General features: G+C 47.4%; 1 protein-coding gene across 1 annotated transcript in view; it reads left to right on the top strand.

Moving 5' to 3' along the window:
* Nucleotides 1-16084, top strand: part of SUSD4 (sushi domain containing 4) — a 139259-nt gene that overhangs the window by 73830 nt on the left and 49345 nt on the right. Inside the window, exon 3 of the mRNA XM_065936738.1 lies at nucleotides 9144-9356. Coding sequence (XP_065792810.1) covers nucleotides 9144-9356 — 213 coding nt within the window. The remainder of the gene's footprint in view (nucleotides 1-9143; nucleotides 9357-16084) is intronic.

Raw genomic sequence — 16084 nt, 5'->3', positions numbered from 1 at the left:
CGCGCAGGTCGGGCGCCCGCGCCCTCCGTCTCGCCGCGACCCTCCCGGCGGACTTCGGCCGCCCAGAATCTCGGTCCCTGTGTTCTGCGAACGGCCGGCAGTGTGTTCGGGCCGGTTAATTTTCTCTCTCTTGCTCTCCCACAGTTCAAGCTGGGAACTCACAAAAGCTCCCTCCGATTGTCCTCAGGGCGCTCAGGCCCGGACCCTGCCCCAAGTAATGCCGCCCGCTCCTCTCCGTTCAGTCCCCACTTGCTGGTGGCGGATGCGGGCGTCTGGGGTACTTTTCTGCTGGGAGTTGCTTTTAGGCTCGTAATCTGTGGGTTTTATTTATTGTATCCCTCCCAGTCAGATTCAAACTCTTGAGATTCCAACACTTCCCCCAGGCCCGCCAGTGCGAGGGTTTCCCGGTGTCTGGGAACGTCCTCTATTAAGTCCCTTCCCGGGACGGATCTCCGTCCTTAGCTCTTTTGTTTCGCTTTTTATCTTTTATATTTTGTCCTACCTCCTTTCGAAGACAATGGGCTGCTTTTCTGGGCGCCTGATGACCTCAGCTAGCGATCAGAAGTTGTTTTGTGAAGTTTGCTCTGCGTTCAGTTATTTTTTTGATGAATTTCTAGGAGAGAAAGTGGTCTCCCCGTCCTACTCCTCCGCCATCTTGGCTCCTCCTCTACATGTGTTCATTTTAAAAATAAGATCATTCTAAGTGCTAAGTCACTTCAGTCGTGTCCAACTCTTTGCAACCCTATGGACTGTAGCCCACCAGACTCTTCTATCCTTGGGGTTCTCCAGGCAAGAGTCCTGGAGTGGGTTGCAGTGCCTTCCTCCAGGTGATCTTCCCAACACAGAGATGGAACCCACGTCTCTTATGTCTCCTGCATTGGCAGGCAGGTTCTTTACCGTTAGCGCCACCTGAGAAGCCGAAGATAGTTCTAAGAGCAAGGAATTTTTGAGACAGTGAGGAAGGTCAAGGTGAGGTGTGTGTTGGGAGTAAGGAGATAGTCAAAGGGGCCCCTCATCAGCATAGCCTCAGGACCTTCCCTTCGCCTTTTAGCTTGTGCTTATAATTGAACAAGCCCAGGTAATAAAATGCAGAATCTTTAAAAATAGGAAAGGTATTTTTTGAAGATTTTTCTCTAAGGGGCAGAAAGGTTTCCTTCTTGGTATAAATATGCGTTTTGAAGCACAGTGATATTTTACTAGTTTGGTGGTTTAAAAAAAACTTTGTCACATTGTCGATGATGAGAAAAAGACAGATTTCAGCCCAAGGCAACTGGAATTGGAATGTTCACATCTAATGGGGGAAAAGCCCTTACGTGGTCAAGAGGGACTTCCTCAAGCTTACCCACATCCTTCTTCCTTTATTCTTTTACTGTTGAGGGCAATATCCACTCCACTCTCCAGGACCAATTCTATTTTATGAAACTGCTATCTGGACTTAGGCTGTGATCTCCTCAAGGGCATCTTTCATCACCAGAAATGTTCACAGATCCCTGTCATGGTCAGTGGATGTCTGGTGGCTGACTGTCTGGATCTGTGAATGTTTGGGGGAACAAGAATGGTGTTGCAGCCCGTTGATGCTAAGACTGTGCACTGGGAGGTGTCAGCTCTGGGGGAACCATGAGGAGTGTGTCTTACCGAATCATTAAACATTTCACCATTGCTATTGGCTCAGTCCTGTTTTAATAGATGTGGGGGACTCAGAAACACTTATGCATATGCTTTCTGTCAAAGAGTTCATAATGTCATGAAGGCTTGAATTATTCACAGATATGAAATATGACAAGAAAAGGCTAAGTGGGGACAGCATCATCAGTGGCAGAAGCCCTGGATTGTGAGTCAGAGACCCAGGTTTTAGTTCCAGCTCTGTGATTAGCCATCGGAGTGACCAGACTCACACTTGAGGCCTTGGTGTCCTCCCCTGGGAGACAAAGGGGTCAGACCAGAGACCTCTAGGGTGATTTTCATGTCCACGGTGTGAGACAGATAGCGGGTGCTTTAAGGAGTGGTGGCGGCGGCGATGGGGAGAGGCTTGGGAGTTGCTCTCGATTCTAATTAAAATTTGCAAACGGGTTGGTTTAAACTTTAGCAGGGATGCCCATTTCTCCCTAGCCCCAGGACCCTCTCACTAAATAAATGCATAAAAAATCAAATTTTGCATCTATATCCGGTTTCTTTCCCCACAAAGACTCATAGAGCAGTTTACAGAGAAATGGAAACCCAGCCCCAGTTCAAAATTGATTTGACTACATTTGATACACTCTTCCTTTCTAGGATATGACTTCTCAGTTATAATAAGCCAAAAGATTGCTTTTCACACCTCTCTCATTTTTATGATTCTTTTCAAAGACTCTTCTGTTGCTCTCAGGAAAACTGTGTGCCAGGTTTCAACAGACTCAGAAGTAACCAAACCAGAAGTGTCAAGACCTTGTAATGAGACTGAGGCTGGATGCATTTCTTTGTGTGTGAAGACGGCGATTCTCTCCATGCCACTGAGAATGAGTCCAAATTACAATCCTACCCTTGACTTGTTCCTGGGCTCCCAAACAGAGCAGGAAAGTCAGTGCCAGTGATGGAGAAGCCAGGACTGAAGCGTGTGACACAGGCTGAGAGAGCACCAGAGGGGACCACAGGCCAAGATGTTCCACCAGGCTGTTCAGACCCCCAGGCCAGGCCCTAGGGGCTGCCTCCCCTCACTATACCCCCACCACCTCGATGGACCACTATACCCTGAACTCAGGCGTCCTGAGAGAAATAGCTTCTCCTGAAGTGTGGGGACAGTCAGCATTCACGTCACTCACATCTGCAAAGTGCGTGAGTACCTTTAGAAAGACTGCATTATTCTGGGCTCGCCAGAGAAAACAGAACAGGAGATAGACCACATGCATGCCCTTTAAGGAATTGGTTCACATAAATATGGAGGCTGGGAAGTCCAAGATCTGCAGTTGGTCACCTGAAGACGCAGGAGAGCTGAGGGTGTTCAGTTCCAGTCTGAGTCTGAAGGCCTGAGAACCAGGAGGGCCCATGGTGTAAGCTCCAGTCTCAGTCTGAGTCTGAAGGCTGGAGAAGATGGATGTGCCAGCTGGAACGGTCAGGAGAGAGCAAGAGTTCTTTCTCCTCTCCCTTTTATAGTCAAGCCATCAACCGACTGGGTGAGGCCCACCCACATTAGGGAGGGCAATCTGCCTCACTCAGTCTACCCAGCCAAAGTTAATCTCATCCAGAAATACCCTCACAGAAACAGCCAGAATAAGTGTTTGATCCACTGTCTGGGGATCCCATGGCCTAGTCTAGTGGACACATAAAACTAACCATCACAAAGACTGTCTCTTGTAGATAGGTGTTGCACTCTGAGTAAAATTTAGAAGGAACTGCTAGGGAATGCAGCTTCTGGGGATGTATTAAAATTGAATATTCCCTTTTCCTCCCACTTCCCCCACAAAGAAACATATTGGAAATTATTCTGTGAACTCTTTTCTCCACATTATGGCTGCTTAGCTCCAAAGCATACATAGAACTTGACGAATAGGAGACAAAGCAATTGGGACCTTAGGAGTGTGGTTCCTAGGATAAGATTATTTGAGCAGGCTCACACTAAAGTTATTTTCCACTCATCTTCCCTAATACCTAAAGCAGCCCACCCACCCTTAATGGATGTGTTAGCTGATGGGGTTGATCATCAACACTGCAGAAAGACATTAAGAGAACAGCGCTACAGAAAAATGACCCAGGCTGAGAACTGATCCGCTAGGGGGTAATTTGAAAAGTGATATCTGAAGCTGTGGCAAGCCGTAGAAAATTACTATCTTGCTCAATGGGATTAGTTGTCCAAAATGAAGAATATTTTCTTCTTATACCATCTCATTTTCTGATCCCTCTCTTTTTTACCACTTGTACTTATTTTCCTCTTCTGTGCCAAGGGCTGGATCCCAGGGCCAGCAGCCCCCTGGTCATTAGCGCTGTCCCAGGCACAGAACACAGCCCGAGGCTCACTGTGGTGATGTGAAAGCAGAGAAAGCAGGTGGGAATGTCCTTTTTAAAAGCAAAAAAAAGGTGCAGAGAGAGTACAGAGTTGAAGTCATTGGGAGATTCTGCCATTCTTCACTGTCATTTCCGTGACCCTCTCGTCACTTTCTTATTAGAGCAGGGGTCATTTTTGCAGTGGGTCAGGACTGCATCTTCAGCTGTCTCTTGAATGATCTGTCCTTCTTTGAGAGAGAATAGCTTTGTGGCCCAGGGGCAGGGCAGTGTGAGAAGCTTAGGCGTCTGTGCCCAGGACTCAGCAGGCGGTATGGCTCATTTATGAGCGAGGGGTGATTGGCCAAGAAGTGTGTGTGTGCTGGGTGGGGGAGGCACAGATGTCTCCACCAAATCCTTAGTGTACACCTACCCAGTGGAGACGGAGGAGGAGGGTTGAGGTGTTCAAGGATGTGGACTGGAAGAAGGTTATGAAAATATAAGGAATGCAGTCTTCTCAGGCTGGGAGGAGAGAGGAAGGTGAGGGTTTGGGAGTGTGTCTGTGCTGGGGGACAACTTTCACGCCTGCCTTGTCTGTTGAATACAAAAACCTCTGGGACTATCAGAGCGATTGGTGTGATTGTGGTGGGATGGGTTAGGGATCTTTGCCTGAGTCCAGCAGAGCGTGTGACTCCCTCCACCCACCTACCCACCCACCTTCCATCCATTCATCTTCTGTCCATGTATCCATCCATCCACCCATCCAACTACCTACTCATTCTACATCCATTCACCTTCTGTCCATGTATCCATCCACCCACTCACCTATCTTCTATCCATCTACTCACCTATGTTTTTTCTTTGGCCCTGCTAATTCCTCAACCAGGGGTCAAACCCATCCCCCGTGCAGTGGAAGCATGGAGTCCTAACTGCTGGACTGCCAGGGAGGTCCCACCACCCACCTGTCTTGTATTCATCCACCCACCTATCCCCCTCTCCACCCACCCACCTATCCTCTCCATCTATTTGTCTATCCATCCATCCAACCACCCATCTTTCACTAGTAGCACTTGTGAAATGCCCACACTCACTATAGGAGGCGGTGAAGATTAAGATCCCATCTACCCCTTCTAGGAGTTCACAGCCCAGGGGAGAGACAGCTCAGTACTCCAAGCGAAGACAGCCTGGGTGCCTAGATGGGAACAGAGGCCTCCTATTCAAACTCTGAAGGAAGAAGGAAGGCTCCCAGGGGGAGACACTATTAAGTCCTGGAGTATGAGCACATTATGGGGTACGTGCCTCCCTCATTGGAGGTTCTGGCAAACTCTCCTTCCTGCCTCAGCGGTTCAGGTTCCCTCCCCACCCACATTCAGGTGGGGAGAATTTACCCCACCTGCCTCCCCTTTACTCCCCTCCCCAACCCACAGCCTTTTTTTCTTTCTCCCTGCTATGTAGAGACATATTGGAATCTCTTTCATCTTCAAATTTTATTACAATAAAACAATAAAACCCCTCCCTTGGCCCTAATCCAGGAATAACTCCCACCCTATGCTCTTTTGTTCACACCAAGCATCTGGAAAGAGAAGCCCATGCGTACTGTCACCCACCCCACCCCATTCAATCATCAGCAGGCAGGCACCCTCCCCCAGGACAGTTCTCCCTGTCCTTGAAGCCGCCTGGGCTGTGGTCCCAGTGTCCCGGTCTCCAGCCAGTGGATGCTTCTCAGACTCAGAAAGCAGGTCTGTGGGTGGTGGTGGACCCTACTGCCCATTCCTTCCTTCCCTTCCCTAGCTTCCATGGCCCTGGATTCCCAGGGTCCTTTGTGGGTGCCTGGGCTGCGCCTCCTTTCACACTGTTTGTTCCCAGAGCAGTGCGCCTGCCCATGCCCGGATGTCCAACCCAGGGCACCATGGAGCTTCAGACTCAGCCTCCAGCTCATCACCAGACATGTCTGCCTGGGTGCCCCCCGCCCCACCCCAGTACCCTTGAGAGCTCAAACTCCCCGCCCCCCAGTCCGCATGCAGGGCCCCACCATCTACTCCATCATCAACATCAGAACCTGGGAGTTTTCCTAGATGCCTCTCTTTTACTTCATTCCCCTGACCCCGTCCTCCAACCGGTGGTCACAGGTTCTGTGATTCTCTGTCCTTATTGTCGCCCATTGGCCTTGCTCTTCCATCACTTCCACCTTGGTTCCAACTCCTGGTTTCCCACCCAGTTACAGCGCAAGCCCTGAAGTCCCAGAGTTCGTAGTTGCTGGTCCTCAGGTAGGTGTGGGGCTGGCTGTCTCACAATTGCTGGGACAGCTTTCTAAAACTCAAGACTTCCTGGCCCACCCCAGCCAGACAGCCTGGGTCTGTGGATGTCCTTTTACAAAGCTGCCTTCCTGCTCCTGAGGTGCAGCTGGAGGCCTGGGAGGCGCTTCTCATGAGCTTCCCGCCTCCAGCTTGGTCTGTATCAGGCAGTCCTCCATGTGGGTACAAGAAGGATCATTCAAAACTGCAGATCTGATTCCGATAATGTCACTGTTCAAAGCTCTCAGTGTTATCCACAACCCCATCCCTCACCCCTTCATCAAGTCCAAACCCTTAGCTGAGACACACGGCCCTTCATGATCTGCAGCCAGCGTCTCTTGCCCTCCCTTCACCCCGCACAGGGCTCCACCTGTGCAGTCGGTCACCCTGCCCCCAGCCCAACAGAACCACCTCTTCCCTGAAATGCGCTCAGCGGCTACTGACCTCCCCGTGAGCGCCCTTCCTCCCTCTGGCTGGCTGGTGTCTGCTCAGCTGTGAGATTTCAGCCCCAGGTCTTCTGGAGGCCTGTCCCCCCGCCTCTTACACTCAGCTTACCCGTCCGTGGCCGCCCACCGTCTGATGCAGCTTCTCTTTGACTTACAGCATGTGAGTCAGAATGACTTTCACCCACAGCCTGCCAGAAAGTGTCCAGACCACTGAGGTTTCTGAATGTTCCTGCTTCTGGGCTTTCTAGGCTGGGATGGAATTCCAGTGCTGCTAGTTGCCACCTCAATACCATGGTGGACGTATGTTTAAAGAACCCACCCTGTGATGGCCTGACTTGGAAGGAAACCTTCGTCACTTAGGAAACACTTGACAATCTACTTTACCTTTGAAATAAAAACATGGAGCCACCCTTAGCAACCTGCTGGTACTTTATTGCGCTCCCCCAGATGGGTGTTAATCGTCACCCTCCGCAGGCCTGGAGCACACCACGCATGTGCTGTCAGAGTGCTCACAGCGGGGCAGAGCTGCGGCTGCGTGTGAGCGGCGCTGAGGCTGGGTGGAGTCTCCTCTGGCAAAGCACCTTCTGTTCAATAAAATATCAGACCCGCTCCCACTGAAAAGATGTAGTAGAGTCAGATGTGGCTGCTGTCGCCTTCCCTGCCTTCCTGCTTGGCTTCCCACTTGGCCCACAGCCTTGTGCTGACTGCAGAGGGAACATGTCATGGCTTCTGGACACTCTGTCACCGTGGTCCCCTCTGTACCATGTGGCTTTCAACCCAGCGGCGCTGGCAGGGTGTCCGGGGTCACAAGGTCGGTTGGGGAGGACCTCAGGTGAGTCCTTCTTGAGCCCGTGAAAGTTGGGATGGGGGAAATCACCGACCAGCTGAGGGCATTTTGCAAGTCCAGCTGTTGCAGAGGATCAGATGTCTCCTGGGGCTGGCATCTGGGCATCACCTGGAAAACAGGAGCTCTAAGGGCTTCAGTGATGCTGCCTGTGAGTCTGGGCTGGGTTTTCTAAGGTGGCCCAGGCTGTTGCTGACCCTCTCCCACCTGGGGGACCATCAGCTGCCTTGGGATGGGGATGGATGGGCACACCAACCCCCGTCCCGATGGAGTTACATGTATTTGTTCTGGGAACTTATGCAGTAAGGATTTTGTAAGAGAGTGAAGTAGAAGGCCTTTGTGGTGCACAGGAGTTTTAGGGTTCTCTGTGTCTCCTTCATTCCTTCCCTTTGAGTGGTGGGCACGCAGAGCACCCCTTCCTTATCCTTGGTCTCTGCCAGCGAGCTCATGTCATCCATGTTTGTTTCAAGGATTGGCCTTGGTCCCAGCTGTCAGCCCATCTCCGTCACCCCACATCGGGCCACTGAACCGGGATGTCTTGAACTCTGGTGCCCCCCTTGCTGCCTCTAGCACTCTCCTGTGCACTCAGGCCCATCGCGTCTGGGCCTCCCGGCCGTGCTCTGAGCTCTCTCCTTCACTTACTCCCTCCAGCATCCATCCTTTGGTCCTCCTGGTACCCACTGCCTGGCTCCATGGCTCCGCACTGGCCTGCTCTCTCAGCCTGGCTTTCTAGGGTCACCCCAGTGTGTCTCCCACTGTCTTTCCCAACTCTGTTTACTCACTCATCCAACATTTATGGAGCAGGTTCTACGCAGGACTGTGATAGATTCCGTGGGATACAGCAGTGAAAAATCTTGGAACTTGTCCTTGGGGGCTCATAACCCAGAGTGAGAGGTGATTGTCCTCCAAATAATTCAGCACAAGGCTGTGCTCATGTTACAGGAGTGGAACAAAGAGGGGGTAGGTGGGGGGGAGTGGGGATAAGGAAGGCCTCCCAGAGGATGAGGAACGTGGCCCAGGACTGGCGGATGGGGGTGAGGGCAGCAGGCAAGCGAGGGTGGGCATCCCCAGCCCGCCTCTTCTGCACGCCCTGTATCGCTGTCGGCCACCTGCTGCCCTGCAGCTGTCACCTGCAGAGGTCTCCCAGCTGGGCCGTCACGCGTGCCGTTCCCCTGTGCCTCCCTCCACGAAGCTGGCTCGTCCTTGAAGTCTCACCAGTCCTTCAATGCTGGGCTCAGATTCCATCTCCCCCTTTCCTGACCACCTCTACCTCCTCGGCTCCCTTCTGCATTTTATACTTCGGTTGTGACTTTTACCACTTTGAGTGCTTTTTGTGATTTGCTTTTCCTCATCTCCCTACTTCTCGAATTTTTTTGAAGGGCTAACGATGGTGGAACTGAAATCACTGATGAGCGCTTTTCTAAGCAAAGAGCAAAAAGCAGCCTGTAATGTGCGCTAGAATGTTTATGTTCTTGGATTTTCTGTTGGTGGAGTTTGGTGACTCATAGCATCGGAAAGACAACAGTATCTGCTCTTTATCCTAGAAGACCCTCGGAATCCAGAGAGTGTATTCAGAGGAATCTTTTCTTCTCTCTGTGCATGTAGGGTTCGATGACCTTCAGGTGTGCGCGGACCCCGGCGTCCCCGAGAATGGCTTCAGGACGCCCAGCGGAGGGGTTTTCTTTGAAAGCTCTGTCACCCGTTTTCACTGCCAAGACGGATTCAAACTGAAGGGCTCTACAAAGAGACTGTGTATGAAGCATGTAAACGGAACCCTAGGCTGGATCCCGAGTGACAAACCCGTCTGTGTGCAGGAAGGTAAAGTGCTTCCTTCCACCCCCACCCCTGCCTCATGGAAGCTGCTCCCGTGGTCAGCTCCTGGCCGCGGGGGTACTGAGGCTGTGCCGGAGGGACCAGTTCCCTGGGCTGCTCTCTGTTTCAGGGCTGGTCCAGCAGGCTGATGGAGGAGCATGCGTGCTCAGGAAGGGCTGGGTCAAGGGATAAATGCATTCAGCATCAGGAGTAATCGTCTTCCTTCTATGTCTCAATTACAAGCCAATTTATCGCCATTTTTGTCAATGCAGAAGAGCAACTCAGATAACATGAGGGCCATTTATTATCGAACTGCCAACTCAGCACCCATTTCCATGTTACTCAATAAAAGATGCAGTAAATATATTGAGCCCAAACTGTATATAATGATGCAGAAGATACATGTTACTCAGAGGATTAAATCAATTACTCCTTATCAGTCCTGCGTTAGACATGATTCATTTAAGGAAAGAAAGGACTGTGGCAGGCAATGATAAATTGATAAGGTAGATATTTATCTCCAGTAGTTATCCCTAAATTTATTGATCATGACAAGATATTCATTTACTTCAAGCAGTTATCCCCAAGTCTTTTGGTTGAAACAATTTCATATATATATATGTGTGTGTGTGTGTGAATGTGTATTTTTGCTTGTTTGTTTTTACTCTGTGAAGATACTTTTAGAATTTAAAAGAATGCATTGAGTTTAACTAATTGAAATGCCAAACTGTGGCTTATATATCTCTGATGATCAGCAAGGTTGAAGTAGCAATAGGCATGAATCAAGAGTTAATTCTAGCTCCACATTTCCATGAGGCATAGAACTTGTATTTCATCAAGTTCATTAGAAGTGGGTTTCACTTTCTCTTAACATGATTATTGATTTTATTTTCAAATGGAGCTTTTATAATAATGCTTTGTAAACTCCTATTCTGATTTAGTGTATATCTTCTTTATGAAACTTTTAAAATAATTTAATTTGACAAACACTGATCAAACATCTATTATGCTCCTCCTTATGGAAATTATGAAGGATGGGTATGATAGTGTCTTAGTCTTAAAGTGTTTACTTGCTAGTTTTACTTTTATTTTCAAGATTTTTTTTTAAAAACCAAAATTACTATGAAGAATTAAAAATGTTAAAGTAAATTTATTTTTCCCCTTAAATACAGTCCAGGCAAGTTGTGGTTTCTTTAACATTGTATTAATTAAAAGCTTATTTTAAAAAGTTGATTTAATATATAAAATAAAAAATAAAGATCTACCATATAGCATGGGAAGTTATAGTCAATATCTGATAATGGCCTATAATGGAAAAGAATCTGAAAAAGAATGTACATGTGTAGCAACCCCTTTGCTGTATACCTGAAATTAACACTACATTATAAATCAACTATACTTCAATTTAAAAAAATTATTTAGTTTATATGTAAAAACTTTCCTCCTAAAACCTATGGCCTAAAATACCTAGTACTTAAAACCCAGAAAGACTCAAAAACATCAGAGAACAAAGAAAACCAATAGACTTTCTGAATATTGCCCAAAGTTGAAGACCCTCTGTTACTTGGTCATCCTGGAAAAAAAATTTATATCCCTTTTTAGATGAGCTTCTTTCCAACCTTGTACATAGCAATATAATACATAGTAATTCCAAGAGAGGGAGTGAAAAATCACCTTGGAGTAGAGACTTCTATCATATAGGTCAGCATGCATAACCCTGAACACTTAGCCCCAAACATAGGAGAGGGGCTGTGTACATGGGGATGGCAGAGAAGAGTCAGCCCTTTTATTTAGTTCTGTTCAGTTCAGTTGCTCAGGCATGTTCGACTCTTTGTGACCACATGGACTGCAGCACACCAGGCTTCCCTGTCTATCCCAACTCCCGTAGCTTGCTCAAACTCATGTCCATCGAGTCGGTGATGCTATCCAACCATCTCATCCTCTGTCATCCCTTTCTCCTGCCTTCAGTCTTTCCCACCATCAGAGTCTTTTCTAAGAAATCAGTTCTTCACATCAGGTGGCCAAAGTATTGGATCTTCAGCATCTCAGAATATGATCAGGTGTTTCCAAAGTACAGTCCAGGACTCCTCATTGCTAGCTGATGTTCGCTCTAATCAACATATTACAAAGTTTGGAAGAATGGGTGTTTCCTTTTTAAGTATGATGGTATAATTATTTTTAATATAAAAGTTGATTTTTGTTGGTCTTTGGAAGATTTGTATAAGGAGATTACTTTCTTTGCCCTCGCCATGGAGAGAATCCTCATTGTTAATGTCCTAAGCCTTCTGTATGAGGCTTACAGAGGGGCGAGGGGTGAATAGAAGTCTGTTCCATGGATGTCAGAGAGGAGGGAAGGAGCCAAACATTTCCCCCCCTGGTTTGTAAATGGCCTTTCCTCTCTGATTAGGATTTATGCTGGGTGAATAGTAACGGCTGCTTAATTCATTTGTTTTCCCTTGTCAGGTAATTCTTAGAGAGCTAATGGATTTTAGTGTGTGTGCTGGTAATAGTGATAACAGTAATACATTATCACATTTTTATAGGTCATTAGAGTTTGGAAGTACGTTCAGATTCACTATCTCATTTAACATGTGCAGTCACCCTACAAGGCAAGTCTCAGTGTCCTTATTTTCTGTTTAGGAAACTGAGGCTCAGAGAAGTTTACTAACTTTGTCAAAGTCACATCGCTGGTGAGTAAGCTGCAGATTTGTAATTAGCTCTAAGCCAACACTTTTTCTTCTACAAGGTTATGTCTAACTTCTTGGCATCACAAAATTCCTATTGTAATCAGCTATGCAAAAACACATTGTTACACTAAATGGCATCATCCACATTCAGAGTTGAAGGGACTCATAAAAATCAGATAATTCAAGCCCTCATTCTAATTTAGTTTGTGTTCAATCAGTAGGGAAACTGAGTCTCAGAGAAGCCAAGAGTCTTCCCAGACTTAAATGGCCATTTAGGGACACATCTGTTCTATCCCAGGTCTTATCACTGTTACCTGGACTCCTTCCAATCTTCTCAGCTGTCGGCCAGTTCTGCCTGAGACACAGATTTTGAAAAATAAGTTCAAATGCATTGAAATGCTTTATAGCAGTAAAGTGTTCTACAGAAGCAAGGTGGTAATAAGGCAAATATTTTCTTGTGCATTCACTCAGATTCCCTCTTTTATGCTCCACTTCCCCCAGCCACATGTACTACTCGTCTCCCTTCTCTCGCTTTACTCCAGTCTAAGTGGTTCATTCCAAGCAAACTCACTTGTAGACATTTGGACTCACAGAACTGATAATGTAGGCAATGAATTAATTTCCTGGAATCCAAAGCCTCCAGCCTAAGAGATATTTCTGCTTGTCCAAGCTGCTTCTGTAAGACCAGAGCCTTCATATCCCTGAGTAGGGGTGAAGATGCTTATGGTCCAGGGATCAGGGGAGGTGACCAATATGGTGGAGAGGGGACTGTGGGATTGGAAAAGCACTGAAAATGCTCGCTGTAGGCACAGGGCTGCTGACATAGGAAGTACAGGCCCTAAAGGCCAGGAGGACAGCCATCATCTGGGCCTCTTCCTTTCCAGAATCACTTAGCTCATCTACTACGGGACACTTTCCCTGCTAATACATCTCTTTCCCACATTTCAGAAGAAAAAGTGTAGGTAAAATCAGATTGACTTTTCGTAAATTCACTTGACACTTATACAAAAATGCGTCAAATCAGGACATAGAAACATACTGTCCTGTCCTGAAAGCTTTAAAAGAGGTGGGGTCAGTATTGTGGCAATACTGTGTGTTGCCACATCGTGAAGAAGTAGTTTATTAAAAAATAAACATCCTGGGACCTTCCTGGCGGTCCAGTGGCTAAGACTCAGCACTCCCAACACAGGGGAGTTTGATCCAGGTTTGATCCCTGGTCAGAGAGCTATATCTCACATGTTGCAACTAAAGATCATGCATGCTACAATGAAGACCCAGCACCACCAAATAAATATATATATATTTTAAAATAAATAAAAATAAATATCCTAAAGAAACCAGAATAAAATGAATTCAGATCCATTTGTATTATGTATAAATATCACATGGGAGGAGCAGAGATGAATCAGTCTATGTGTTGCCCAAACCTATTTATTATCAGTATTAATGGAAATGTATCATTACTTGACTACCCCTTGGCCCAGCTGGAATACACGATACATCTCAATTCTTGTGGCACCGGTTATGCTAGCTGGACAGAAGTTTTTTTGTTTTGTTTTCAGCTGTGCTGGGTCTTAGTTCCAGCATGCAGGATCTTCAGTCTTTGTTGTGGCATGTGGAATCCTTCGTTGCAGCATGTGGCATCTCGTTCCCTAGAGAACTAACTAAAGAACTAACTAACTAACTTAACCATGATAGTGTGATCGCTCACCTAGAACCAGACATCCTGGAGTGCAAAGTCAAGTGGGCCTTAGGAAGCATCACCACAAACAAAGCTAGTGGAGTTGATGGAATTCCAGCTGAGCTATTTCAAATCCTAAAAGATGATGCTGTGAAAGTGCTGGACTCAGTATGCCAGCAAATTTGGAAAACTCAGCAGTGGCTACAGGACTGGGAAAAGTCAGTTTTCATTCCAATCCCAGAGAAAGGTAATGCCAAAGAATTTTCAAACTACCACCCAATTGCACTCATCTCACATGCTGGCAAAATAATGCTCAAATTTCTCCAAGTGAGGCTTTGACAGTACATGAACTGAGAACTTCCAGATAGATGTACAAGCTGGCTTTAGAAAAGGCAGAGGAACCAGAGGTCAAATTGCCAACATCTGTTGGATCATAGAAAAAGCAAGAGAGTTCCAGAAGAACATCTACTTCTGTTTCATCGACTATGCTAAATCCTTTGACTATGTGGATCACAACAAACTCTGGAAAATTCTTAAAGAGATGGGAATACCAGACCACCTGACCTGCCTCTTAAGAAATCTGTATGCAGGTCAGGAAGCAACAGTTAGAACTGGACATGGAACAACAGACTGATTTCAAATAGGGAAAGAAGTACATCAAGGCTGTATGTTGTCACCCTGCTTATTTAACTTATATGCAGAATACATCATGAGAAATGCTGGGCTGGATGCAGCACAAGCTGGAATCAAGATTGCTGGGAGAAATATCAATAATCTCAGATATGCAGATGACACCACGCTTATGACAGAAAGTGAAGAGGAACTAAAGGACCTCTTGATGGAAGTGAAAGAGGAGAGTGAAAAAGCTGGCTTAAAACTCAACATTCAGAAAACTAAGATCATGGCATCTGGTCCCATCACTCCATGACAAATAGATGGGGAAACAATGACAGACTTTATTATCTTGGGCTCTAAAATCACTACAGATGGTGATTGCAGCCATGAAATTAAAAGACGCTTGCTCCTTGGAAGAAAAGCTATGACCAAAGTCCACGGGGTCTCAAAGAGTTGGACATGACTGAGCGACTGAACTGAACTGAACTGAACTAACTTCCCAAGAGAGCTAACTAAATAATTGTGTGCAGTTCCTGGGTAGGGTGAGAGACCATTACCTAGATGTCCCGTGGCACCCAAATCCCTCCTCCCTCTGATTCTCTTTCCTGGGAGAGTGTCTGGGACATTGTTTAAAGCCAGACCCAGAAGTTGAGCTTCTGAGTGGATTCAGGGTGTCCGTGGAGCATCCTTGGAGGTAGATTGCATACTCCTTGTGCAGAAACACACCTGTTTCTTGTCTCCTTTGAGTTTCCTCCTCCCAAGCATGTGCCCGGGGAGGTAGCAGCTACACCAGCAGACAAACATTTCTTTGCAGGGGGTCTTCATAATTGAGGACTTCTTCTCAGACCTCTCCTCTTCGAGGTAGAAAAGACCTTTCTCTTTTCTCCTCACCTTCTCCCTTGGGCAGCTCTGTGAATAGTTAATGGTCACATTGGTAAATTTCAGATATACCTGTACCAAGCAAGTAAAAAGGATTTGGGTTCTCGCAGGCAGATGGCCTGTTCAAGTGAGAGTCTTCCAGAGCACATTCCAGATCAGCTTGAAGCCCCCGTGGCTCTTCTGAACGACCCTGGGACCGTGATGCTGGGAGCTGAGGTCCATCAACTGCCGCTTGTTTGAGAACCAGCTCGCTGAGCAGGCAGCCTTCTCAGGACATCCCCACTCTGTGATTGGCTGGAGCAAAACAGGAGACAAGAGCACCACTTAAAGCACATGTCAGTGTAGCCCGTGAACCGCTGCCCCTGTAAGGAGAGTCCGCCTTGGGATGGCTTTCCTCGCTCTGAGAAGGACCAGCGAAGCCCTGGCAGGATGGTCTGGTTGGACCTGCAGCCCTGGGGCCCCAGGGGTACCTGAGAGCTTTGCCCGACAACCCTTAAAGCAACCTCATCCGGCCTCTCAGTGCTTGTGGAGGGCAAGGCCCCTCCATCTAGAGGGAGATGGGGGTACAGATGACACATGCGCGTGTGATGACCAGCTCACACCGTAGATTGTACCATGTATTACCGGCCAGTCCAAGCAGGAGGTTCTCCTGCATGAGGCGGGCAAGGCAGGCCCCAGTGCACTGGCTGTTGTTTGCTGTGACTGCTTCCTGCCTATCTTCCCTCATTCCTTGGCCATGGGGCTGTGCTTTTATAAACAAGGAGACTAAAACTGAGAATCCCCTGGCAGTCCAGGGGTTAGGACTTGGTGCTTTCACTGCTGTGGGCCCAGGTTCAATTCCTAGTTAGGGAACTAAGATCCCTCAAGTTGTG

Source organism: Muntiacus reevesi, chromosome 5 (assembly GCF_963930625.1).
Source record: "Muntiacus reevesi chromosome 5, mMunRee1.1, whole genome shotgun sequence".
Lineage (NCBI taxonomy): Eukaryota > Metazoa > Chordata > Mammalia > Artiodactyla > Cervidae > Muntiacus > Muntiacus reevesi.
Note: the sequence above shows the minus strand (reverse complement) of the source record. Positions and strands in the feature narration are given on the sequence as shown.